Here is a 24,643-nt window from a genome sequence, read left to right on the forward strand (position 1 = left end):
GACAGCCACGAGATCATATGATCTGATATGATCTCGGGCTTTCCTGTGGCTCAGTGGTAAAGAATCTGCCTGCAAGACGTGGGTTTGATCCCTGGGTCGGGAAGATCCCCTGGAGGAGGGCATGGCAACCTACTCCAGTATTCTTGCCTGGAGAAGCCCATGGACAGAGGAACCTGGCAGGCTACAGTCCACGGGGTCACAAAGAATCGGACACAACTGGAGCAGCCTAGCACGCATGCACATGATATGATCTCATTTACATGTAATGTCCAGAATAGGCAAATCTGCAAAGACTTAACATAGATTAGTTGTGGCCTCCAGCTGGGAGGGGAAGGAACAGAGTTGGGGGAGGGGAAGGAAGAGAGTTGGGGGAGGGGTCACTATTCATGAAAATAAAGTTTCTTGTGGGCATGATGAAAATGCTTCAAAATTAGATTATGGTATGGTTGCACAACTCTATACTAAAATCGATTGAATTGTGCACTTAAATGGGTGAGCTATATAGTAAATAAGTTATATCTCAGGCTGTTAAAAAAAAAAGTTAGGGATGGGCCTGGCACAGAAAACGGAATTAGAGAAGACAGGGTATATAACCGACAAGGTGACTTCTAGAGAGTTGAACCTCTTTCCATTCAATCCAGCTTCCTCTGAATCATAAAGTGTATCTTACAGCAGAGGGCATCCAATGACATTTTTCAAGAATTCCAATCCTGGGACTTCCCCGGTGGTTGAGTGGTTAAGACTGCGCTTCCACTTACAGGGTTCGAATCCTAGTTGGGGAACTAAGATCCCACATGCCGCACAGTGTGGCCAAAAAAGGAAAAGAAAAAAAGATTTCCAGGATTCCCCTGGTGGTTCCGTCGTTGAGAATCTGCCTGCCAAGACAGGAGACACGGATTCGATCCCTGATCCGGGAAGATTCCACACGCCACAGAGCAACGCAGCAGCTGCCCCGCACGTACTGAGCCTACACTCTAGAACCCAGGAGCCCAACTATCTAGCCCAAGTGCCACAACTCCTGAAGCCTGCGAGCCCTAGAGCCTTCGCTCTGCAGCAAGAGAAGTCGCCCCAGTGAGAAGCCTGAGCACCTCAACTAGAGAGCAGCCCCTGCTCGCTACAACTAAAGAAAGCCTGTGCTGCAACGAAGACCAGTGCAGCCATGAATAAATTAATAAATATAAAAATTTTTTTTTAAAGAATTCCAATCCTGGAGTGGTTCTCATGCACACTCACTCTTTTTTATTTTCCTTGTTCTTCATTTTTATGTATGTTTAAAAATTAATTTATTTATTTTCATTGGAGGCTAATTACTTTACAATATTGTGGTGGTTTTTGCCATACACTGACATGAATCAGCCACGGGTGTACATGCGTCCCCCATCCTGAACCCCTCTCCCACCTCCCTCCCCATCCCATCCCTCAGGGTTGTCCCAGGGCACTGGCTTTGAGGTGCACACTCACTCTTGAAAATGGTTGTGCTTCCGTGGAAAAACATGTGCTCTCTAGACGACACCCCTCCATGTTAGCTGACTCGAGTTTTCCATCATCTTTGAACAACTTTACAATCTGTGGATTGTGGGCTGTTGATAAGCATGCAAATTATGCCCTGGCCGTGACCTCCCTCATGCCTATTTAATTCATTTTCACAGTCCCCACTCTGTGTGCGCTGCGCCTCTGCACTTCTGTTCTGAATTAGTTATTACATCTGCCTGGTTTTCTCCTGAATGGAATAAAATCTGTAACGCATTCTCATGTTTCGTATCCATAAGAGAGTTATGATTTTGCCTCTTGCTGAAAACAATCTTTTTTAATTTTTTTTTTATTATGGAAAAAGTCACATAATATGGGCTTCCCTGATAGCTCAGTCAGCAAAGAATGTGCCTGCAATGCAGGAGACCTCGGTTCGATTCCTGGGTCAGGAAGATCCACTGGAGAAGGGAAGGGCTACCCACTCCAGTATTCTGGCCTGGAGAATTCCAGGGGCTGTATAGTCCATGGGGTCACAAAGCTGGACACGACTGAGCGACTTTCACTCTCACATAATATAAAGCATACTATTTTCAGCATATTTAACTGTACACTTGAGTGGCACTAAATACATTCACATTGTTATGAAACTCCCACCATCTTCCATCTCCCAGATTTTTCACCCTCCTAAACTGAAACTCTGTCCCTACTAAATATAACTCCCCACTTCCCCTTCTCCCTACCCCTTACCCCCTGGCCCTGACATCTACCAATGTACTTTCCGGTACTGAAGTGAAAGTGTTACTCTGTCCATGAAATTCTCCAGGCCAGAATACTGGAGTGGGTTGCCTTTTTCTTTTTTTTTCTTCTTTTTTTGCCTTTTTCTTTCCCAGGCCATCTTCCGGACCCAGGGATCAAACCCAGGTCTCCAGCATGGCAGGCAGATTCTCTACCTTCTGGGCCATCAGGGAAGCCCTTCTGGCACTATGAATTTGACTATTCCAAGTCCCTTGCATAAGTGGAATCAAATAGTATTTTTCTGCACCTAATGTATACTGGAGTGTATTTTTAAAGTTAGTAATGTCCTACAAACAGATCGTACCTTCTTTCTTCCCCCGTGCTGTACCCGTAGGCTCTAATTAATTATCTGTTTTATTTATGGTAGTATAGATATGTCAATCCCAATCTCCCAATTTATCCCACTCCCACTTGCCCCTCTTGGTGTCTATATGTCTGTTCTCTATGTCTGTGTGTCTATTTCTGCCTTGAAAATGATCTTTAAATTTTTTATTTATTTCTGGCTGTACTGGGTCTTCATTGCTGCGAGGGCTTTTCTCTAGCTGTGGCAAGCAGGGGCTCCTCTCTAGTTGCAGTGGGCAGGCTTCTCACTGTGGTGGCCTCTCTTGTTGCGGGGCGCGGGCTCAGGGCACTCAGGCTTCAGCAGCTGGGACGCATGGCTCAGTAGTGCGGCTCCTGGGCTCTGGAGCACAGGCTTAATCGTTGTGGCACAGGGGCTTAGCTGCTCTGCAGCATGGGGGGTCTTCCAATATCAGGGATCAAACCTGTGTCTCCTGCATTGGCAGGTGGATTCTTTACCACTGAGCCACCAGGGAAGCCCTGAAAATAATATTTTAACAAGTCATATCTGCATGTGAGGTCCCACACATCCTATGCGCTGGTGTATAAAGAAGATTAATGTCAAAAAGCTTTGCTTAAATAGGAGAGAAAAAGGAGACTTTGCTGAGCACAAACATCGTGATATTTGAAAAACTTTTGGCAAGCCAGTTTCCATGAAAATTCATACTTCTCTGCATCTCCCCTTGGGCCCAGGCACACACAGAGAAGCACATTGGACTGGAATCTGAGAACCAGGAAGTGAGAACGCTGAATGAACCCGCCCCTACCAACTGGCTTTGAGAACACTAGATTCAACCCACCCCTAAGGTGGTGAGAGGGACAGGCTGTATACAGCAGCTCAGCTGGTGCCCAGGAGCTCAACTAGATCTCCACGCTCTGGGGAAGCCTGAAAGAACACTGATAACCAGTGCCTTCTTCAAAACACAAGGTGAGGTGAAAGAGACACGGCATTTAGGCAAATCCACTCGGTCGGTAAGAAAGCCCCGTCCCACTGTGCAGGGCGTTTGCCTGGCCTCGCAAACAGGCACCAGGATGTCAGGGGACCAGGTGTGCCAAGTGCACAGGAGAAGCCAGGGCCAAGTGTCAGGTAAGCCGAAGAGCTGTGAGCGGACATGGGTCTATAAAGAACATGTTTATTATGGAGTCAGTGTTTGAACACTTAACAGGTTAGGTGCACAGAGACAGAGAGACAAGAGACAGGACCAGTACTAAGCGAATTTTCTCTCCTTGCTTCCAGTCCATCCGCTGGAGTAGTACAACGAGTTACAGTATCACGTTTGTACCTTTTCATCCTCCCTGGGGAAGGCGATCCAAGCATCTATTGCACATCATCTGGGTGAAAACCAAGAACTTTAGGGGAAGAATTGGACGCTGTGCATTCGGGGAGTGCACACTGTGATGACTGAGCAGGGAGCCCAGGTCCCAGGTTCTTCAAAGCCCTGTTGTTCCAAGCTCCACCTTTCCCACTTCGACTGCATGGTTTGATCTTACTGCCAGCAGTCACTTTAAAAACGGAAAATCCACAGTACTTCAGGAAGGGTGGCGTCTCTGAATTTTCTCAGTGTTCTACCACTGATCTTGATATTATTCCTCTGAGTTGTACCTTTTCCCCAAGGGTCCTGTGTTTTTATGCTTTTCATATTGAGGCTCAGGTTGGATCCAGTCCCCCAAGCCAGTGGTTCACTCCGTGATCTTGGGCAAGCTGCCCCTGCACAGAGGCCGTTTCCTCGACCGTAAAAGGAAGTGGATAATACAGTGTTCCACTCCTGGGGTGGCTTCGAGGGATGCATTTATGCATGCGAAGCTTACCACGTTGCGTGAGAAGCAGTGAAGACTGAACAGAACCGCTGCACATCAGTGGTTCTCAACGTGGCCACACATCGGAATCACCTGGGGCAAAGAATACCCATGCGTGGAAATTAGCTCTCCACAGAGATTCAGGCTTGACTCGTCGAGGTGTAGCCTGAGCATCAGGATGTTTTAAAGCTTCCCAGGTGATTCTAATGGACACGCAAGACTGAGAGCCACCCTTCAAAATAACTCGGGAAACAAGATGTTCTGAGAACTCCCGTCCAAGGCTGCACAGTCTCTCAGAGGAAGATGGCTAGGGGGTGTCAAACCTGAAAGGGTACCCTCTGTTTTTCCTGTAAAACTCACATTGAAGATGGAGGCTATGCAAGGCCCTTTCAGCCCAGGTACTTGTCCAGGGTCCCCCAGGGTTTGCGACCTGATGAAAGTGAGGTTCCATGTAACGTGTGTGTGTTTCTCGTTAAAGTTCCACATTCAGAAACTGGCTTCAGCGACAGCAGGAAAAGAAGGTAAACTTGTTTGCACAGAAGGAGTTTCTCTTCCTTCAAGCCACGCCAGCCTCTAAACCTTCATAAGGCAGAGAAGGCGGCTCCCTTCCCTGGCACACTCCGAAAGACTCTGCGTTCACCAGTGGCTCGTTTTTAAGACAAAAGGGTGCACACCCTGACCAGGAGATCTGAGCAGTTAAACTGTGTGCTGTCTACATCAGAGCCTCAGGACATGCAGAAATTCCCTGCAAGGCTGGACCCCCAAACATGAGGCCTTGCCCAAGGAGACTCTGTCATCTGGACCAAACTATCCAGGGGTCTTTGCTTTTGGCTGTGCTCATCTTCCTCCTCTTCACCTTGCCCTCCTTTATTAAGGAACCCAACACAAAGCCTAGCAGGTAAGAGTCTGCCCTTTCCGAGTTCCCTGTGGTTTATTGGAAGAAACTGGAAAATGATAGCCCAGGGAGGATGGGGAACTTCTGAGACACCTCTGCGGTGACAGGTGGTGTCAGGGATCATGAAGGTTGTCAGGAATCATGGGCTGTGAAGCAGGAAGGGGAGACTCGGGGGACATGGAGGTGGTATAACAGGAAAATGGGGGCCGTGGGGCTTATATACAGAGGAGGTAGAGGCAGCAGTTGGATAACTGTTGGTCTGGTCTCCAGAAGGCATAGGTGGAAAACTATTTTCCCCTCTAGGTCTGTGAGTAATAACCTCAGCTTTGGGGTTCATTACATGCCAGTCTCTGTGTACTAAAGCAAATGATTCATCCCATGAATTCCATTAATTTCTTTATATATATATATATATATATATATATATATATATATATATTTCTTTCTTAAAAAAATAAAATGTTCATTTATTTGGCTGCACCGAGTCTTAGTTGCAGCACATGAGCTATTTAGTTGAGGCATGTGGGATCTAGCTGCCTGAAAGTGAAAGTGTTAGCTGCTCAGTCATCTCCAACTCTTTGTGATCTCATGGACTATCGCCCACCTGGCTCCTCTGTCCATGGAATTCTCCAGGCAAGCATACTGGAGTAGGTTGCTATTTCCTTCTGCTGGGTATCTTCCCAACCCAGGGATCAAACCTGGGCCTCTTACATTGGGAACTTGGAGTTTTAGCCACTGGACCACCAGGGAAGTTTCCCACTAAATTCTAAATCGTACAGTCTCTGAGATGTTTGTCAGTAAAATGAGACATTGCTCACTTTGGGGGGCAGCTGAAATTCTGGGTCCCAAGTGAACCCTTCAAAAGGACACTCTAGGCCATTTTTCTGATAAACACATCTCCTGTAGGGAGAAACCCCTACCTTTCCAGATTCAGTGTATTTTGAATGATTTTGTCTCACTACTCTTAGAATTTGAAAATAAAACATACCCTCATGAAGTTTTTAAAAATACAGCAAGGCAAAGCAAGAATAAAGCTCTCCCTATGATACCCTGTCACTACCCAGTCTCCGTGGGTAACCACCCTTAACACTTTGGTGTAGAAATAATCACTATGTTATTGTAGCTAATGCTTCTATAGTACTCAGTATATGCTGGGCCCTATTCTAAATGCTTTATGCGTGAGACACAGAAAGTTTAGATGAATGATCCAAGTTCATGCTGCTGGTAGTTGCAGGGCCAGCAGTCAAACCCAGACATTTTGGTTCCATAATCTGTGCTCTTTAACTTGTGTTAGACAAACCCTTCCAACAGATGGATAAGTGGGTAGATAGGTAGGTGATACTCAGCAGTAAAGAATTCACCTGCCAATGCAGGAGACATGGGTTCAACTCCTGGGTCAGGAAGATCCCCTGGAGAAGGAAATGGCCACCCACTCCAGTATTCTTGCCTGGGAAATCCCATGGACAGGGAAACTTGACAGGCTATAGTCCATCGGGTCTCAAAGAGTTAGGTACAACTTAGTGACTAAACAGCATTAAACAACAAAGGTAGGTGATAGGTAGGTAGATAGACAGGTGGATGGATGGATGGATGGATGGTCAGACAGATAGGTATCACACTATACACATTGGTTGACTTTTTAAATCAACTTTATCACGGACCTCCTTCCATGTTGGCACATACAGGTCTATTCCCTTCCTTTCCATGGCTGCATAGCTTCTATAGGATGGATATAGCTGAGCCAACCCCATCTATGGGCTCTTGGGTTGCCACTCATTTTTCACAAACCTTTGGGCACTTATGTATTTCCGTAGGTAGATTTCTACAAGTGGAATTGCCAAGATAATGAATATGTTCACATTAAGTGTCAATGAAAGGACTTCCCTGGTGGTCCAGCGGTTAAGATTTTGCCTTCCAATGTTGAGGGGTGCCGGTTCGATCCCTGCTCAGGGAGCTAGGATCCCACACCCCGTGCAGCCAAAAAAACCGAAAATATAAAAACCAGAAACAATATCGTAATAAATTCAATAAACACTTTAGAATGATGTACATTAAAAAAAATCTAAAAAAAAAGTCAATGGACACCATCGAGTCATCCTCAGAAAAGGCTACCCAAACAGGTGTGAAAGTTAACTCTCTCTCCAACCTCTGCGGCAACACTGGATCTTGTAAACGGTTTTCAAGTTTAATCATCTGATAAGTAAAAGCAGGTTTCTCTTTTTAATTTGCATTTCTCGGGCTACTGGTGAATCTGAGGATCCTCTAAAGTTTATAAAGCATTTCATTGTATGAATACGCCACGCATTATTTACTCATTCTCTGTTTTGATGGATGTTTGGGTAGTTTCCAGTTCTGGCTATTATGAATTATGCGTAAGCCTGCTGTGAACATTGTTGTACAAGCCTTTTTTATGTACATAGTTTTATTTCTCTTGGGTCAATATCTAGAGGTGGGATTGCTGTGTTATAAGGAAAGTATATGTTTAGCTTTATTTTTTTATACTTTTATTTGGCTGCACGAGGTCTAAGTTGCAGCTTGAGAGATCTTTTTAGTTGTGGCATATGAGATCTAGTTCCCTGACCAGGGCTCAAACCCAGGCCGCCTGCATTGAGAGTATGGACCACCTGGACCACCAGGGAAGTCTCTATGTTTAGTTTTAGAAGAAAAGTTATTGCGTTATTTCCAAAACAGTTTTGAATTTTTCTATTTCTCCTTTCGGGTTTCCCTAGTGGCTCAGTGGTAAAGAATCTGCCTGCCAAGTGGGAGATGCGGGTTCAATCCCTAGGTCGGGAAGACCCCCTGGAGATGGAAATGGCAACAATCCAGTCTTCTGGCCTCTGAAATCCCATGGACAGAGGACCATATAAGAGATAGCTAGGGGTTGGACACAGCTTGGCAACTAAACAACATTTCTCCCTTCAGTTTGGTCAGTTCTTGTTCCATGTCTTTTGACGCTCTCTTATTGGATGCGCATGCGTTTTGGATGGTCCTGACTTTGGAAGTGACTGTAAAGTTATTGAATCTGCCCACAATTTTAAGGGACAGGAAACAGGCCACATACTGAGATGTCTCGATAAACTGTTTATATTATTAAATCCCAAGAGAGCAGAGACAGTGGATGCTATAACAATAGTGGTCCCTGGAGGAGAAGATTTTGCGTCTGTTGAAAGGTTCAAAGAGAAGACGGCATCTAGGAGACAGAGAGGGCTTGCGTGAGTGCCTGGGGAAAGACGTGGTGAGCAGAGGGGGAGCAAAGGCGCCAGCCTAAGTCCTAAATTAGTGTCCTCTCTGCTGACCCGAGAGCGAACCCGCCTCAGGGAAGTGAAGGCTTCCTCTGGGGAGCAGAGAAAGGGCATTTAGGAAGGTGGGACCCAGCGCTGCTGCAAAAGGCTTTCAGCCAGGGAGGCAGCCTCGCCTCGTGAGAGCACTATTTTAAGACGATGAGTTGGCCAGAAGTAAACAGGACGGTTTAGAAGGAGGGAGTTGCCACTTTGGATTGACCAGCAGTGGCACCCAAGGGAGTTGGACGACTCTGCAGGCAGATTATCCTGGTGTGAAGGGAGGGGCTGGGGCCATTAAAACGTTAGCCATTAAAATTCAAGGTGAGAAGGATCTGGACTAAGAGACCGTGGAACAGCAAGAAGGGGGAAATCAGGAGATATTCTGAAGGAGAGGAGGGAGAGAGAGGGAGAAGCAAAAGTGATGTGCAGTTTTGCAGTTTGACTGGTCATGCCCTCCCTTCCCTGCAGAGTTGCCTGGGCAGAGGGTGGGAGCAAAATCAGACAGGGAAGGGAGGCGCACAGTGCAGAACACACCACAGATCCCGCGGTTCCCATCATTATCGCATGGCTGAATGCTGACCCTGAAGCTGAAACTCCAATCCTTTGGCCACCTGATGCGAAGAAATGACTCATTGGAAACGACCCTGATGCTTGGAAAGATTGAAGGCAGGAGAAGGGGACGACAGAGGATGAAATGGTTGGATGGCATCACCAACTTGACGGACATGAGTTGAGTAAACTCCTAGAGTCGGTGATGGACAGGGAGGCCTGGCATGCTGCAGTCCATGGGGTCGCAAAGAGTCGGACACGACTGAGTGACTGAACTGAACTGAACTGATTGCATTGATGCTTATACTTTGTGGCTTGCCATGACCATTTGAGAGTCAGAGAAGATTTTCAGATCTTACTCTGTGCTCCAGGGGCCTTTCCATGTGTTCTTTTCTTCTTCTTTTTAAAAGATATTTATTTGTTTTTAATTTTATTTATTTGGCTTCACTGGGTCTTTGTTACACTATTCAGGACCTAGTTACCTGAGCAGGGATCAAACCTAAGCCTTGCATTGGGAGCTTGAAGTGTTAGCCACACTGGACCACCGGGAAAGTCCCTCCACGTGTTATTTCTGATCTTTACAATTGTAGTTCAAGATTAGTATTTGTGTTCTTTCACAAAAAATGATTATGAGGCTCATAAATGTTAAGGGGATTTCCATGGAACCAGGAAGTAGCAAAACGGATATTTGAATTTAGAGGATTTGAGCTCCAAATCCCCTGCTTCTCCACTACCTCCTATGTGTTGACTCTTAAGAGGTTTAAAGTCCAAGGGAGGAATTCCCTGGTGGTCCAGTGGTTAAGAATCTGCCTGGCAGTGCAGGGGACACGCGTTTACCCCTGGTCCAGGAAGATCGCACGTGCTGTGAGGCAGCTAAGTCCCTGCACCACAAGTACCAGGCCCGTGTGCCTAGAGCCCATGCTCCGCAACAAGAGAAGCCACGGCAATGAGAAGCCTGCACATCGAAACTAGAGGATAACCTCTCTCACCACGACTACAGGAAGCCTGGGCGTAGCAATGAGGACCCAGCGCAGCCAAAAATAAAGAAATAAATGGATTTTTTTTTTTTAAGTCCAAAGGAGGAGACATACACAAAGCAAAAGAACGTGAGTGATATTATTAGTAGTGATTAATGTCCTCAGTAAAGTCAGATGAGACAGATGCTACCAGAGCACACAGAAAAGGGTCATCTAAACCAGGCAGATGGGGGCGGGAGGCAAAGGAGAACACGGTGGAGATGGGAGCATCTGCAAGGTGCCTGACGGCTGTGTGACATTTCAGCAAGCAGGAACACCGTAAGCAAGGAGGAAGTAGCGTAAGCAATGGTGCAGAAAGGAGCAAAGGATGATTTCAGGAAGGGGAGACTGACAGATGGGTCATTTAATAAGCACTGATAAGGTGTCACTGTGTACTAGGCACTGGTCTCGGAGTTATGACTACTAATCACATATCGAGCCAGAGAATAGACACTATTATCATCATCAGCTCCTTTATAGATGAGAGAGATTAGATCACTTGTCCAAGGTCACCCTTGTCGCTGATGTTCAAACGCAGACAGGCTGGCCCCAGTGTCCCAGCATCGCACCACCCTCACGTCTCTCCATCACATCCATCCTGACGTCATAAATCCTAAATGTGTCTTTTTCTGCCAGACTGTGAATTTCTTGTGGGTAGAAACTGTCTTATTCGTCTCCATTTCTCCAATAACTTGAACAGGTCCCAGACACTGTACATATGTAACACAGTGTCAACACTTACTGATAAAAGAATGAATGTGACCTTAAATAACTTTGTTCTGTAGCTATTAAGAATTTTAGAACTTCCCTGGCGGTCCAGTGGTTCAGATTCCAGGCTCCCAATGCAGGGGTCCTGGATTCCGTCCCTGGTCCAGGAACTAGATCCCACATACCACAACTAAGACTGAAGATGCCACACGTTAAAACTAAGACCCGGTGCAGCAGAAAATTATTAATAAACTTTCTGGTTTTTTTTTTTTTTTTTGTAAGAAATTTTAGAGTAAGGGAGTAGCTTGATTAAATGTATGCTTTACAGAGGTTACTCTGTCAATAGATGGTTAGGTAGATGGCCAGGCACCCTGGGGTTTTTATTTGTTTGTTCGTTTTTAGGCGGTGCCACATGACTTACAGGATCTTAGTTCCCTGATCCAGACTGAATCCGGGTCCGGGCAGTGAAAGTGATGAGTCCTAACCACTGAACTGCCAGGGAACTCCCTGGGGCACAGGAAGTTTTAAGGAGACAGGCTAGAGGGCCAAGGTAGTGGTTTAAGATCGAGTCCTTGGGGCTTGGAGCAAGGAGGTTATGATGATAGCAGCACCAAAAATAAAAGACTGAGAATAAGTTAAATCAGCTGGATTTGGTGACAGATATGATGGGGCAGTGGTAATAAGGATTTTAAGACAATTCTATGATTTCAAACCTAGGTTATTGGTCTACCTCTCATATCATTTCAAGACAAACACAAGTGCACCAAACCGACAAAAGTTTTGGTGCCAACCTCCAATTTACTCTCTGATGTGTAAAGACCAGGTCTCGGTCTGCTTGGCTTCCCTAGCCTGGAACAAATTTATCCTAGAATATGCTATGCATCTTTGTTTTGGCTTCAGAGATAATCATGAAGAGTGAGCTGGGAATCGGACCTATGGATTCTGTTTTCTTATTTTGGTTATTGTTGTGAATATTTTATATATGTAGTTGGCTGTGCTGGGTCTTAGTTATGGCATGGGAGATTTAGTTCTCTGACCAGGTATCGAACTTGGGCCCCCTGCATTGGGGATGCAGAGTCTTAGCTACTAGACCACCTGAGAAGTCCCCTGGTTTCTGTTTGGTATCGTATTTTGCTTTGGTGTAAGAACCAAACTGTGTTTTCTATAACCTTCTGGTTTCTGATTCTGGACCCCTAGCTAGAATCAGAAAAACTTAACCTCAACCATTCTTACTCCTCTACCCCATCCCCAGGAGGGCATCAAGGGCTCTGGGATGTCTGATATGGTGCCAAGGCCCAGGAGAGGGCAGCTGATTCTTAGCCATCAGCTTGCTGCAAGATATCCATCATCACTACCTCTTGGCTCTTCTGTGTCACCTGGTTTACGCGTGAGAATGTTCTGTGATGTGGTTTCTATCTTCCCAGTTTCTACACGCAGTCACTTCCTTCCAGGGGTCTTAAGAGACCCTAGGAACACTACCAGGAAGTAGGAGCCCTCTAATCTTGGGTCCTTAGAGCCCTCCCTTCTCTCCCACCTCCTTTCATTCCTCCCCCCAGAGTAAATATTTCTAGGAAGGGGATGGTGGCATAGGAACTAGAAAGGTCCCTCTCCAAGATATTTTACCTATTTCCCCAAATCTTCTCCCCATTTGAGGGCTTAGGTATTTGGAGGGGAAAAGCCAGAAGCTCTTGCAGGGTATTCTTTATTTTCCAGCCCTTGTCTGCACGTGTGTCCGTGGGGGCAATGGACGTGGAGCTGACCATTAGCTGCCGGTGGTGGGTGGGAGGCAGGCACCAACGGGAAAGGGAGAAAACACAGGGAGGAAAACAACCAGATAACATTCCAGGATATTATACAGCTACATTTGTGAGTATAATAGGCAAAGAAAAGGGATCTGGATGTTCATGCCCTCGGGGGTCAACAGCAGGTTCTTTGAGAAAGTATAATCACAAGTTCACATCCTTTTGTGCTGAAATTTTTTTTCTGCTTTTTCAGTAAGGAGCACGCATTGCTTTAGTAAAAGGAAAAATAATTCAGAAAACTTGTGAAGACAGAGGAGCAAAAGTCTAGGTATCATTGTAGATTGAAGTGTCCCTCTCAAACAGAACATGCCCTAGGCTGTGTGCCCTGTCTTCCACATAATAACACGTTATCGCATCAACTTACATTCATTTCTCACATACTTTCTCAACATACATTCTGTTCCCTCTGTGGGTTTGTGAGCCTCTTAAGAGAAAGGACTATAGCTTTTTTATCTCTCATTCCTAACAGATAGCTCCAAAAGCCTGGCCTATAATTACTGCTCAATAAATATTGCATTGTGCTTTCAAATTCTCAATAGGATGTCTCATTTGATTCTAAGTTTTCTCTTTAATTTTTTTATTTTTACTGAGGAACATGCAAATGTTTCAGTGAAATAAGGAGGCTTATATCAAAACACAGTCGTCCCTAGGACTTCCCTGGCTCCCCACTTCCTCTGCAGGAAATATGGGTTCAATCCCTGATCAGGGAACTAAGATTCCTCGTGCCATGGGGAACGGCCAAAAAATAAATAAATGAAATAACCAATAAATACAATAATATAACTGTCCCCATGTCTTCTCCCTGCTCCAGGATTCTGATTTCCAAGGTGATTACTTTAATCCCCTCTGATTTTCTTTTTGGTCATCTACTGCTCTATTTATAACATGCCCACCTGCTACTTCTTGATTTCTCAGTTAAGTGATTAAGAGCCATCAAGGATATATTATTTACCCATGGCCTTGAAGCCTGTCGCCCCTTTAGATTTTCATCTCCAGACGCATGAACCCAAACAGGGGCTCTGGGCATCTCTAACCGTCGCCATAGTGTCAGCACGTGACCCAATTCGACCTGCCTATATTTGTATAACAGCATTGTTGGAAATGGTCTTCCCCAGTGGCTCAGCAGGTGAAGAATCTCCCTGCCAATGCAGGAGACACGGGTTTGATCCCCAGGTCAGCAAAATCCCCTGGAGGAGGGAATGACAACCCAATCCAGCATTCTTACCTGGAGAATCCCATGGACAGAGAAGCCTAGTGGACTACAGTCCATGAGGTCGCAAGAGTCGAACACCACTTGGCAACTAAGTACACACACACATTGTTCAAAATGCCTTGTCTATACTGGCTTTCAACATCCTTACAACCGTTTTATAAAGCAGCTTTTAAGATTCTCACAATGGATAAGAAAACAGAGGCTCAAAGGGTCCTGTGACTTGCCTGAGATTACACAGCTGGCTAATTAGAGGCGGGGCTGGACTAGAACTCAGGCTACTTTCCACCCACCTAGGCTCCATTGCCCATTTGCCAAGTGCCAAGAAGTCAGTGTCCTCTCCACCTCAAGTGCAACCCAAAAACACGTCCAGTGGAGCCCGAGAGGTTAAGTCATGGGGAGGTGACCACCACCACACACCAGACGGCTACCCTTCATGTCACCTTGCAGGAGACTGGCTCAACTTGCTTTCAGAGCTCCCTGTGTCACCAGGAAGTAGAAATAATAAAACCCTGATCAAGTTACTGAATACTGCCAAGGTTGTTGGGTTCTGCAGATTCCAGGGAGCTCTTCCAGCCACAAAGAAGAACAGGAGGCAGGGTTGGGGCAGGCTGCCCACGCTCTCTATTCCTATACGCCTCGCCTCTCTCCCCTTTCCCTGTAGAAGGCTCTGGGGAGGGAGCAGGGGAGGAGAGAAATGTTATTTTTAACCCTAAGGTCAGTATTTTTAAATGCCAGAATAAAAATATCAACTGAACTTGGGATAATCTGTGAAACAACTTTATTCCCAAGTGTGACTTTTTTCCCAGAGAGGAAGATTTAGGTACAAGATACAGGTGCTTTAAAAAATGGACTTGGCTTTAGGGACTTTCCTGGTGGTCCACTGGTTAAGAATCTGCCTTCTAGTGCAGGGAATACAGGTTCGATCCCTGGTCGGGGAACTAAGATCCCGCATGCCGCAGATAAATTAAGCCTACATACCACAACTACTGAAGCTGTGTACCCTAGAGCCTGGGCACCATAACAAGAGAAGCCCGGATGTCACAACTAGAGAAAGCCCACAGGCTGCAATGAAGAGGCCGGGCAGGCAAAATCTACAAAAAAAGAAAAAAGGGACTTTCTTTGAAACACCCCTGGTTCTCAACTGAGAGCTTCTAGCCATGGGCTACACAGGTCATTTTGTATCTGTGATTCTTGATCCGTACTTGGAACCTTTTGCCGCTTCTTTGCTTCCAGGTCCTCCCAGGGTGATGCGCTGTTGTCTCGCTTCCTTTACGGAACAGAGCTCTGTGATCTCTGCTGGAGATATCCTTAGTTCATATTATTGCTGTTGTTCGTTGTTCAGTCACTAAGTCATGCTCGACTCTCTGTGACCCCATGGACTACAGCATGCCCGGCCCCTCTGTCTGCCACTGTCTCCCAGGAGGTTGCTTAAATTCATGTCCATGAGTCGGTGATGCTGTCTAACCATCTCATTCTCTGCCACCCTCTTCTCCTTTTGCCTTCAATCTTTCCCAGCATCGTGGTCTTTTCCAATGAGCTGGCTCTTCACATCAGGTGGCCAAAGGATTGGAGCTTCAACTTCAGTATCAGTCCTTCTGATGAATATTCAGGGTTGATTTCCTTTAGGAGTGACTGGTTTGGTCTCCTTGCAGTCCAAGGGACTCTCAAGAGTCTTCTTTAGCTCCACAGTTTGAAAGCATCAGCTCTTTGGCACTCAGCCTTCTTTATGGTCCAGCTCTCACATCTGTACCTGACTACTGGAAAAACCATAGCTTTCATATATATAGGTATACATTTTTTGGTTGACCAAAAATTTCATTTGGGTTTTTCCATATAGTGTTACAGGAAATACATATATATTATTTAATATACTTATATTTTTATTGTATATATATATGTTTTGCTTTTTTTGGCTGTGAGATCTTAGTTCCCTGACAAAGAATTGAGCCCACATCCCCTTCATTGAAACTGTGAAATCTTAACTACTGGGAAGTAGTTTACGACCTGAGAAGTCCCTATTTATTTATTTTTTAAGAGCAAATTTTTATATATTTACCTCTGAAGTAGATGAGAATTATAGTATCAAATTGCTTTTTGCTTGAGTGAATTGGTTCGCCTATTCCTCTGAACTAGAGTCATTTAATAGAACCAATGTTTCCCGCTACACCGGCCCCACCGCAGCCTAGCGGACGGAGTACAAGTTCAGGAGCACACAGGGTCTGGACAAGACGGATGCAAGACTCTCAGCATGTGGATGGAAGCAACTTGAGCGTTCAGTAAATTCCGTCCGTGACCTTTAGAAAGTGGCAGCATAAACCCTCATATCCCAGGCAATCACACGTGTGCACAATCATCGGGAGTTGAAGTTTAATCACATAATTTAGTCACTGCCTAGGTCATTGCTGCCACTTCCTAGAAAATGTAAACACATCGGCTCTCATGCCTACTGCATTGGTGGGCAGGTTCTTGACCAGTAGCACCACCTGGGATAGACAAATGATTCAAGTCTAAAGTCCTCATACACTGCAAACAATGATCTGGTCCTGCCTGCCTCTTTGGGAGCATCTCCTGCCGGACAAGCCCCATTCCCCACTCTTTTATATGTGTGTATATATAATTTTATTTATTTATTTTTGGCTGTGCAGGATCTTTGTTCTGCGCAAGCTTCTCTGTAGTTATGGCGGCCAGGAGCTGTTTGCTGTGGCGTGCGGGCTTCTCACGGCGATGGCTTCTTCCGTGCAGCGTGGGCTCTAGGGCTCCCACACTTCAGTAGTTTCGGTTTCCCCGCCTCTATAGTCTCGGTGCACAGGCTTAGCTGCTCCGAGGCATGTGTGATCTTCCTGGACCGGGGATTGAACCCCGTGTCTCCTGCACTGGCAGGTGGGTTCTTTACCACTGAGCCACCAGGGAAGACCCCCACCCCATGTTTCCTTTTTTTAAAATTATGTATGTATTTATTTTTGCTGCACCAGCTCTCAGTTGCAGCATGTGGGATCTAGTTCCCTGACCAGGGATGGAACCCGGGCCCTCTACATTGGGAGAGTGGAGTCTTTGCCATTGGACTACCAGGGAAGTCTCCCAACACCACAACTTTTCACGCTTCTGGGACTGAAATTTCCTCCTCCCCACTCCTAATCCTCTTCAGAGGGGAGCTCCTCCAGGAAGCCTTCCTAGCTTCCATGTGGGAAGCATGCCTTTCGTCCGTCATCTCTAACACACACCTCACAGTTTGTGGGTACTTAGTTCCCCAACCAGGGATTGAACTCGGGCTGCGGCAGTGAATGTGCTGAGGCCTAACCACTGGACCTTCAGGGAATTCTCAACAGTTTGCTTTTAAGTAGTGATGGACTGATGATAGGATAAGAAGCACATCTTTAAGGCAGATCTTTCAAAATCAAGGTTGGCAACTATAGTCTTAACAGGCATGCATCTTTCCCATTTCCTTGTGGACAAAGATACCTTTGTTACCTATGTTTTTATTTTAAGGTCCACTGAGTCACAAGATATTAGGTGGCAGGACTAGGTTCACACAAACTCATTCTTAGACTCACAGCTGGGAACACAGAGGACGCTGGAGCCGCAAGGAGTGAGCCCAGGAAGCTGGGTGTGCAGCATGGAGAGATGAGTGGTTCAGCTCTGCCCTTGGCCTCCGGTTCCAGCTCCGCAGACTCAGTACCGCCACTTAGGTTTCTTTACCAGTCCAAAATGGCTTCCCAGGTGGCATTAGTGGTAAAGAACCCCCTTGCCAATGCAGGAGATGTAAGAGACGTGGGTTCGATCCCTGAGTGGGGAAGATCTCCTGGAGGAGGGCATGGCAACCCACTCCAGTATTCTTGCCTGGAGAATCCTATGGATAAAGGAGCCTGGTGGGCTGCAGTCCATAGGGTCGTGAAGAGTTGGGTATGGCTGAAGGGACTTAGCACGCATGCACTGGTCAGAAGTAAGTGTCCAGATCCATTGCTGGCAGGTGCCGCTTGGCGTTGGGAAGCAGCCAGCAAAGTCCCTCCCCTCGCCTCTCCTGAAGACTGATTTGAAGTCCGCCTGAGACACAAAAATGAATGCTAGTTACACTCCTCAAGTCTCTACAACCTTAGCCTTCATCCAAAGTCATCTCTTTCTCTAGGAATAAGCATCAACAGAACATTAAGGAAAGGTCCCCAGAGTTACTGCAAAATGCCATGTCTCAGGCACCCACCACGAGAAGGAAGGCAACCACCCACATGGGGTCAGTACTGGGGACCCACACTCGGGACACACACCCCGAGGCCACAGCCCTCATGGCCAACCAGCGCAGAAGAGCGCAGACCAGCAAGGCCCATGCCGAGGAGCCAGGCAGAGTGCCCACCCCCACCGGAAAGGCAGCACTGCAGACACAGGCAAGCAAGGACACCTGGGTGGACACGCTGCCCCCAACGGCTGGAGGTGGGGGGGTGACCTCCAGCAGGACTGAGGGGCCATCACTGAACAGTCAGAACCCAAGGCCAACCAGAGGATCCAGGGACTGGAAGGCGAGGCCCACAGGCCCTGGAGCGGTGCCCACGGAGCCACGGGACAGCCCGGCAACTGTAGCTAAGACCTTCCTTCCAAAACTCCAGGCCGGGGCACAGGCGGGAAAGGGAGCCAGAGGAGCCACCCCAGCAGCCACCCCCTCCCAGGACAGAGCCCAGCCCACACGGTCCTCGGCCCCTCCCCGGAGCCCTGCCACCCAGAGAAGCCAGAAGCTGAAGGCCACCAACTTCAAGTCTGAGCCCCAGTGGGATTTTGAGGACGAATACAGTCTGGAGGTGGGCGGCCTGCAGACGGTGAGTTTTCCCTCTTCTCGGGGCCCTGAGGCCCTCCCCACCCCTTCCATCCCAGGCTCTGCTCCTAAGCTCTGCTCTCCCCCACCCGGAGAATCAGGTAACCAGCCCCGGGAGAAAGGCCAGCTGGGCGGCCTTTCCCACACGGCTCATCCAGGTGAGGGTGTGATCGAAGGGCCAGCCCTGGTCCTCAGGAGACCCGGAGGCTCCTCAGAAAGGGTGAGAGAGTGTGACCTCAGCAGGCGGAGGGGCAGGACCGGGCAGGATCCAAGGGACAAGAACACCCCAACCTGGTGCCCAGCCCTGTCCTCCCCACAGAGATAATTCCAAGACCCTCTCTCTTTTCCAGCCCTAAGGAAAGCAGCCTGGGCCCCCAGCCACGGGAGGGGAGACCTGGATGTTTGCACGCATAACTACAACCACACACAGTACATGAGACCCGTAGCATACATCCTGCCCGTGGTGGGCCTGGGCGATCAATGAAGGCTCTGGGAATGGGATGGAAGATGTAGCGGAGGAGGGGCCTTTCCAGCTTTGAGGCCTGGTTTCTGCTCCCGCACCCACCTCCCCTCAGTCCCACCGCTCCATCCCCCACCCCACGGCTTCCGGACCCTCTCCCGGCCTGACCCATCCTCCTGTGTGCAGACCTGCCCTGACTCGGTGAAGATCAAAGCCTCCAAGTCACCCTGGCTCCGGACTCTCTTTCTGCCCAACCTCACCCTCTTCCTGGACTCTGGACACTTCAACCAGAGCGAGTGGGACCGCCTGGAGCACTTCTCTCCGCCCTTCGGCTTCATGGAGCTCAATTTCTCCTGTGAGTCCTCGTGTAAGGGCCCTGGGTGTGCGCTAGGCCACAGCAGAGGGCCATGCTTCTTTAAAAAATATTTTAAAAATATTTTTTGGCCATGCTGTGTAGCATATGGAGTCTTAGTTCCCTGACCAGGAATTGAATCCCCAACCTCTGCTTTGGGAGCGCAGTCTTAACCACTGGACCATAAGGAAAGTCCCAGAGGACCATGCTTTTTTGCCTCTGGACCACCTCTCCCCTGCGAGCAACCAGCCCCGGGAGAAAGGCCGGCTGGGCGGCCCCCTGGCCCTGGCTGGGCTCTGAGTGGAACCCCCTCCCCGCCACTCCCCACATTGCAGTGGTGCAGAAGGTCGTGGCGCGCTTCCCCCCAGTGCCCCAGCAGCAGCTGCTCCTGGCCAGCCTCCGCCCCGGGAGCTCCCGGTGCATCAGCTGTGCCGTGGTGGGTAACGGGGGCATCCTGAACAACTCCCACGTGGGCCCAGAGATAGACAGCCACGACTACGTGTTCCGGTGAGCCTGCACCTGCCCCCACCCCCACCCCTCTCCTGCAGAGCAGGGCTCTTCCGGGAGATCTCAGAGGGTGCTCCCAGTCTGGATCCAGAAGCTGTGGGGGAGGGTCCTGGGCTCGCTAGTGCCGCACCCCCATCCCTTCTTCCTTCCGCGACCACCTCCACGCATCACCCGGAAGCCCTCGTGTGCTCTGATTTTGTCTTTCGGGCTAGGCTGAGTGGTGCCGTCATTAAAGGCTATGAACACGATGTGGGTACTCGGACCTCCTTCTACGGCTTTACCGCCTTCTCTCTGACCCAGTCACTCCTTATACTGGGCAGTCGGGGTTTCCGGCACGTGCCTCTGGGCCAGGTGAGCAAACAGGAATGGGTCTGGCCGCCCACAGACTTTGGATACGGGAGGATGCAGGTGAGCCATGGAGGCAGACAGGGAGATAGGGAGCATTCTGAGTCTACAGCTTGTCGTTGGTACAGTCTCTGGACATGTGAGGGGCAAGGGCAGGGAGGGCAGCCATGCCAGGCCGGAGGAGAGCAAGCAGGCGGTCTGGGGTCAAAGTCAGGCCACCCCACTGAAGGCAGGACCTTGGTCCTCAGGACGTCCGCTACCTGCACTTCCTGGAAGGCACCCGGGACTATGAGTGGCTGGAAGCACTGCTTCTGAATCGGACCGTGACTTCAAGGAACCTTTCCTGGTTCAGGTACCTACTGCCTCCTCTCCCCTCACCCACAGACAAGCTGTGGAGGGGGCAGCCGTGAAGGGTTGGACAGATGGGGACAGTCTGAGCTCTCACCTGGAGATGGGGGACCAGTCATGCCCACGATCCTGCCTTGGCCGTCCCCCGGAGATGTAAGAAAATGAAGGACCCATTCCTGCCCACAGGCGCAGACCTCAGGAGGCCTTCCAGGAAGCCTTGCAACTGGACAGATACCTGTTGCTGCACCCAGACCTGCTCCGATACATGAAGAACAGGTGAGAGTGGGAAGCCCGTGGAAAGGGCCGAGTCCCTCTCATCCTCTCAAGCCTCCTGACAGCTGGGGGGCTGGGCTCTCTCGCAGATTCCTGAGGTCTAAGACTCTGAACACTGCCCACTGGAGAATATACCGGCCCACCACGGGGGCCCTCCTGCTGCTCACTGCCCTCCAGCTCTGTGACCGGGTGAGGCCCTGCTTCTGGAGCCTGTGGATATGGAAAAACAGCTCTGGGGTAGCCCTGGGCTTGTTCAGCAAAGGATGATGGCTGGGGGGTGGGGGGAGGGGCCTGAGTGTGGACACATGCCTGTGTGCAAGCATGCTTCCAGGGGTCCTGCATCCAGACCCCCAGGGATAGAATCAGGACACAGGGCCCCTGCCCCCCCCCCCCACACACACACACAGAGAAGAAGCCCGAGAGACACACTCGCAGGCCTTATTTCTCCTCCGCCTTCCTGTAGGTGAGTGCCTATGGGTTCATCACCGAGGGCCACGAACGCTTCTCTGACCACTACTATGATAAGTCCTGGAAACGAACGATCTTTTACATCAACCACGACTTCAAGTTGGAGAGGACGCTCTGGAAGCGGCTACATGATGAAGGTATCATCCGGCTGTACCAACGTCCTATGACTTCCAAGCCAACCATCTGAAGGGAGCCTGGGCTGCTGAAGTCCCTTCAGCTATTCTAAGGCTCAGAGCACAGTGAGGAGCCAGAGACTCGTCTGCCATCTTCCAGCGCCTGGACCAGGCTCTGAGCCCCTCCAGACTTCAGGGGTAGAGGTCTACCGAACTACTGCAGAGGAGGGGACACCCTCAAGATGGCAAGTGATGGGTTGAGGTTTCGGAGACCTTGGAAAAATTTCTGCAGAGTCTGTTCCGTGGAGGTGGGGACTCAATTTTTGAGACCAAGGGGACTTCCCTGGTGGCTCAGACGATAAAGAATCTGCCTGCAATGCTGGAGACCTGGGTTCAATCCCTCAGTCAGGATGATTGCCTGGAAAAGGGCACGGCAACCCACTCCAGTATTCTTGCCTGGAGAATCCCATACACAAAGGAGCCTGGCAGGCTACAGTCCATGGAGTTGCAAAGAGCTGGACATGACTTAGCGACTAACACTTTCACATTTTCACTGTTCAAAAGCAGCTTACCACAGAAGGAGGAGTCTGAACTTATGGAGACATGCAGATTTGGGATTGAATTACAGAGTTTGCACATAGCAGCTGTGAAATCTTGAAGGCATGACCGTATTTCACTCTAGACCGTCTGGTGGACCCTTCCAGGGGTTATCTGATTCTAATGGAAGGTCTGCAAATTTCCTTATCTTTGAGCTACTTGATAGCTCTCTGGGTTGTAGAAAACTGATAGTAATAAAAATGATTTCTGTCTGAATGAAAAATGGGGATAGTGATCAGTCTTGTTCCTATTATCAAATTAATTTTGGTATTCCGGACTGCCGATGTATGTATCCGGACTTTGGGCTCTTTTTTGAACCATTTTTACCAGTTCCTTCACTAATTAATGAGTTAAATAAAATCTCTGATATGTGTTCATTTTATATTTGTATAAGAATCACATTTCTATCCTTAAAAAAAAAAAAGAAAAATCATCCTTGAGACTTCCCTGGTGATCCAGTGGTTCAGAACCTTCCCTGCAATGCAAGGGACGCAGGTTCCATCCCCAATCGGGAAACCAAGATCTCACATGCCGTGGGACAACGAAGCCCGTGTGTGACAAATTCTGAGTCCATGCACCTCAATTAGAGAGCCAGTGAGTCACGAGCTGTGGAGCCCACAAGCCACAACTAGAGAGAAGACCACACATCCAAACAAAGAGCTGGAGCGCTGCAACAAGACCCAATGCAGCCAAAAAGAAATAAGTGATCAATATTTTTTTAAAAAGTCATCCTTTAACGTTTTTAGGCCGTTGTTTTCTAATCTGTAAAATGACTTTTGTTGTTGTTGTCCAGTGGCTAAGTTATGGCTAAGAGACTCTTTGCGACTCTTTTTGACCTTGTGACTGCAGCACACCAGGCTTCCATGTCCTTCCCTGTCTCCCAGAGTTGGCTCAAACTCATATCCACTGAGTCCGCAATGCTATCTAACCATCTCATCCTCTGTCACCCCCTTCTCCTCTTGCCCTCGATCTTTCCTAGCATCAGGGTCTTTTCCAATGAGTCGGTTCTTCACATCAGGTGCCCAAATTATTGGAGCATCAGCTTCAGCATCAGTCCTAATGAATATCCAGGGTTGATTTCCTTTAGGATGGACTAGGTTGGGAGTGTTTATTTCACAAGAATTTTTGAAATCACTGACGCAACAAGGCATTTGTTCTCCTTCTTTCATTTTTATTAATCCTCCCATCAATCTGCATTTTCTAAAACTCCGGGGAGAGAATTTAGGCTAAGCTGAAGACACTTCAGTTCACCTTACCTCTTTGAGCTTTGTCTCCAGGATTTGAACTCTGAAACCCAGAAGAACTTGAGCAGGCAGCAGAGTAGGGGAGTGAGGGGGTAGGGAGTGGAGGGTGGGGGACTTGGGGCAGGGGTCAGGTGGGCGGGTGTTGTGAAGCAAGCTCCCTTTCAGACTTAATTCTCAGGTTCCAAAGCTAATTAGTACCAGTGCTGCTGATTTGCTCAGTCGTGGCTGACTCTTTGCGACCCCATGGACTGTAGCCCACCAGGTTCTTCTATCCACGGAATTTTCCAGGCAAGAATACTGGAGTGGGTTGCCATTTCCTTCTCCAGGGGATTAATAGGTCCTGATTTGCTTTGCTCAAGGTGCAGTACCAGCTCTTGGCGGCAGGTGGCGGCATCTCTACGCCCCCTTCTGAGTGGTTCAGTTCAGTTCAGTTAGTCCCTCAGTTGTGTCCGACTCTTTGCGACCCCATGAATCGCAGCACGCCAGGCCTCCCTGTCCATCACCAACTCCCGGAGTTCACTCAGACTCACGTCCATCGAGTCAGTGATGCCATCGAGCCATCTCATCCTCTGTCGTCCTCTCTTCCTCCTGCTCCCAATCCCTCCCAGCATCAGAGTCTTTTCCAGTGCGTCAACTCTTCACATGAGGTGGCCAAAGTACTGGAGTTTCAGCTTTAGCATCATTCCTTCCAAAGAACATCCAGGGCTGATCTCCTTTAGAATGGACTGGTTGAATCTCCTTGCAGCCCAAGGGACTCTCAAGAGTCTTCTCCAACACACTTCTAAAGCATCAATTCTTCAGCGCTCAGCCTTCTTCACAGTCCAACTCTCTACATCCATACATGACCACAGGAAAAACCATAGCCTTGACTAGATGGACCTTTGTTGGCAAAGTAATGTCTCTGCTTTTCAATATGCTATCTAGGTTGGTCATAGCTTTTCTTCCAAGGAGTAAGCGTCTTTTAATTTCATGGCTGCAGTCACCATCTGCAGTGATTTTGGAGCCCAAAATAATAAAGGCTGACACTGTTTCCACTGTTTCCCCATCTATTTCCCATGAAGTGATGGGACTGGATGCCATGATCTTTGTTTTCTGAATGTTGAGCTTTAAGCCAACTTTTTACTCTCCTCTTTCACTTTCATCAAGAGGCGTTTTAGTTCCTCTTCACTTTCTGCCATAAGGGTGGTGTCATCTGCATATCTGAGGTTATTGATATTTCTCCCGGCAGTCTTGATTCTGGCTTGTGCTTCTTCCAGCCCAGCGTTTCTCATGA

General features: G+C 48.3%; 1 protein-coding gene across 3 annotated transcripts; it reads left to right on the forward strand.

Annotated features, from left to right (window-relative positions):
* Positions 1-3,408: 3,408 nt before the first annotated feature.
* Positions 3,409-22,508, forward strand: ST6GALNAC1 (ST6 N-acetylgalactosaminide alpha-2,6-sialyltransferase 1). Of its 3 annotated transcripts, XM_069542547.1 has the most exons (11): positions 4,534-4,799; positions 4,880-5,299; positions 17,989-18,241; positions 18,461-18,667; positions 19,310-19,478; positions 19,811-19,982; positions 20,195-20,333; positions 20,576-20,679; positions 20,862-20,951; positions 21,038-21,137; positions 21,412-22,508. In XM_069542547.1, exons 2-11 carry the CDS (start codon positions 5,169-5,171, stop codon positions 21,601-21,603), a joined length of 1,557 nt encoding a protein of 518 aa, XP_069398648.1. In that variant the 5' UTR covers positions 4,534-4,799; positions 4,880-5,168; the 3' UTR covers positions 21,604-22,508. The 3 variants fall into 3 exon arrangements, with proteins under 3 accessions (XP_069398646.1, XP_069398648.1, XP_069398647.1); XM_069542545.1 differs by lacking the exon at positions 4,534-4,799 and adding an exon at positions 3,409-3,532 and having other exon boundaries at positions 17,989-18,667; XM_069542546.1 differs by having other exon boundaries at positions 4,550-4,799; positions 17,989-18,667.
* The last annotated feature ends 2,135 nt before the right edge of the window (positions 22,509-24,643 follow it).

This window comes from Ovis canadensis, chromosome 11 (genome assembly GCF_042477335.2).
Source record: "Ovis canadensis isolate MfBH-ARS-UI-01 breed Bighorn chromosome 11, ARS-UI_OviCan_v2, whole genome shotgun sequence".
Classification (NCBI taxonomy): Eukaryota; Metazoa; Chordata; class Mammalia; order Artiodactyla; family Bovidae; genus Ovis; species Ovis canadensis.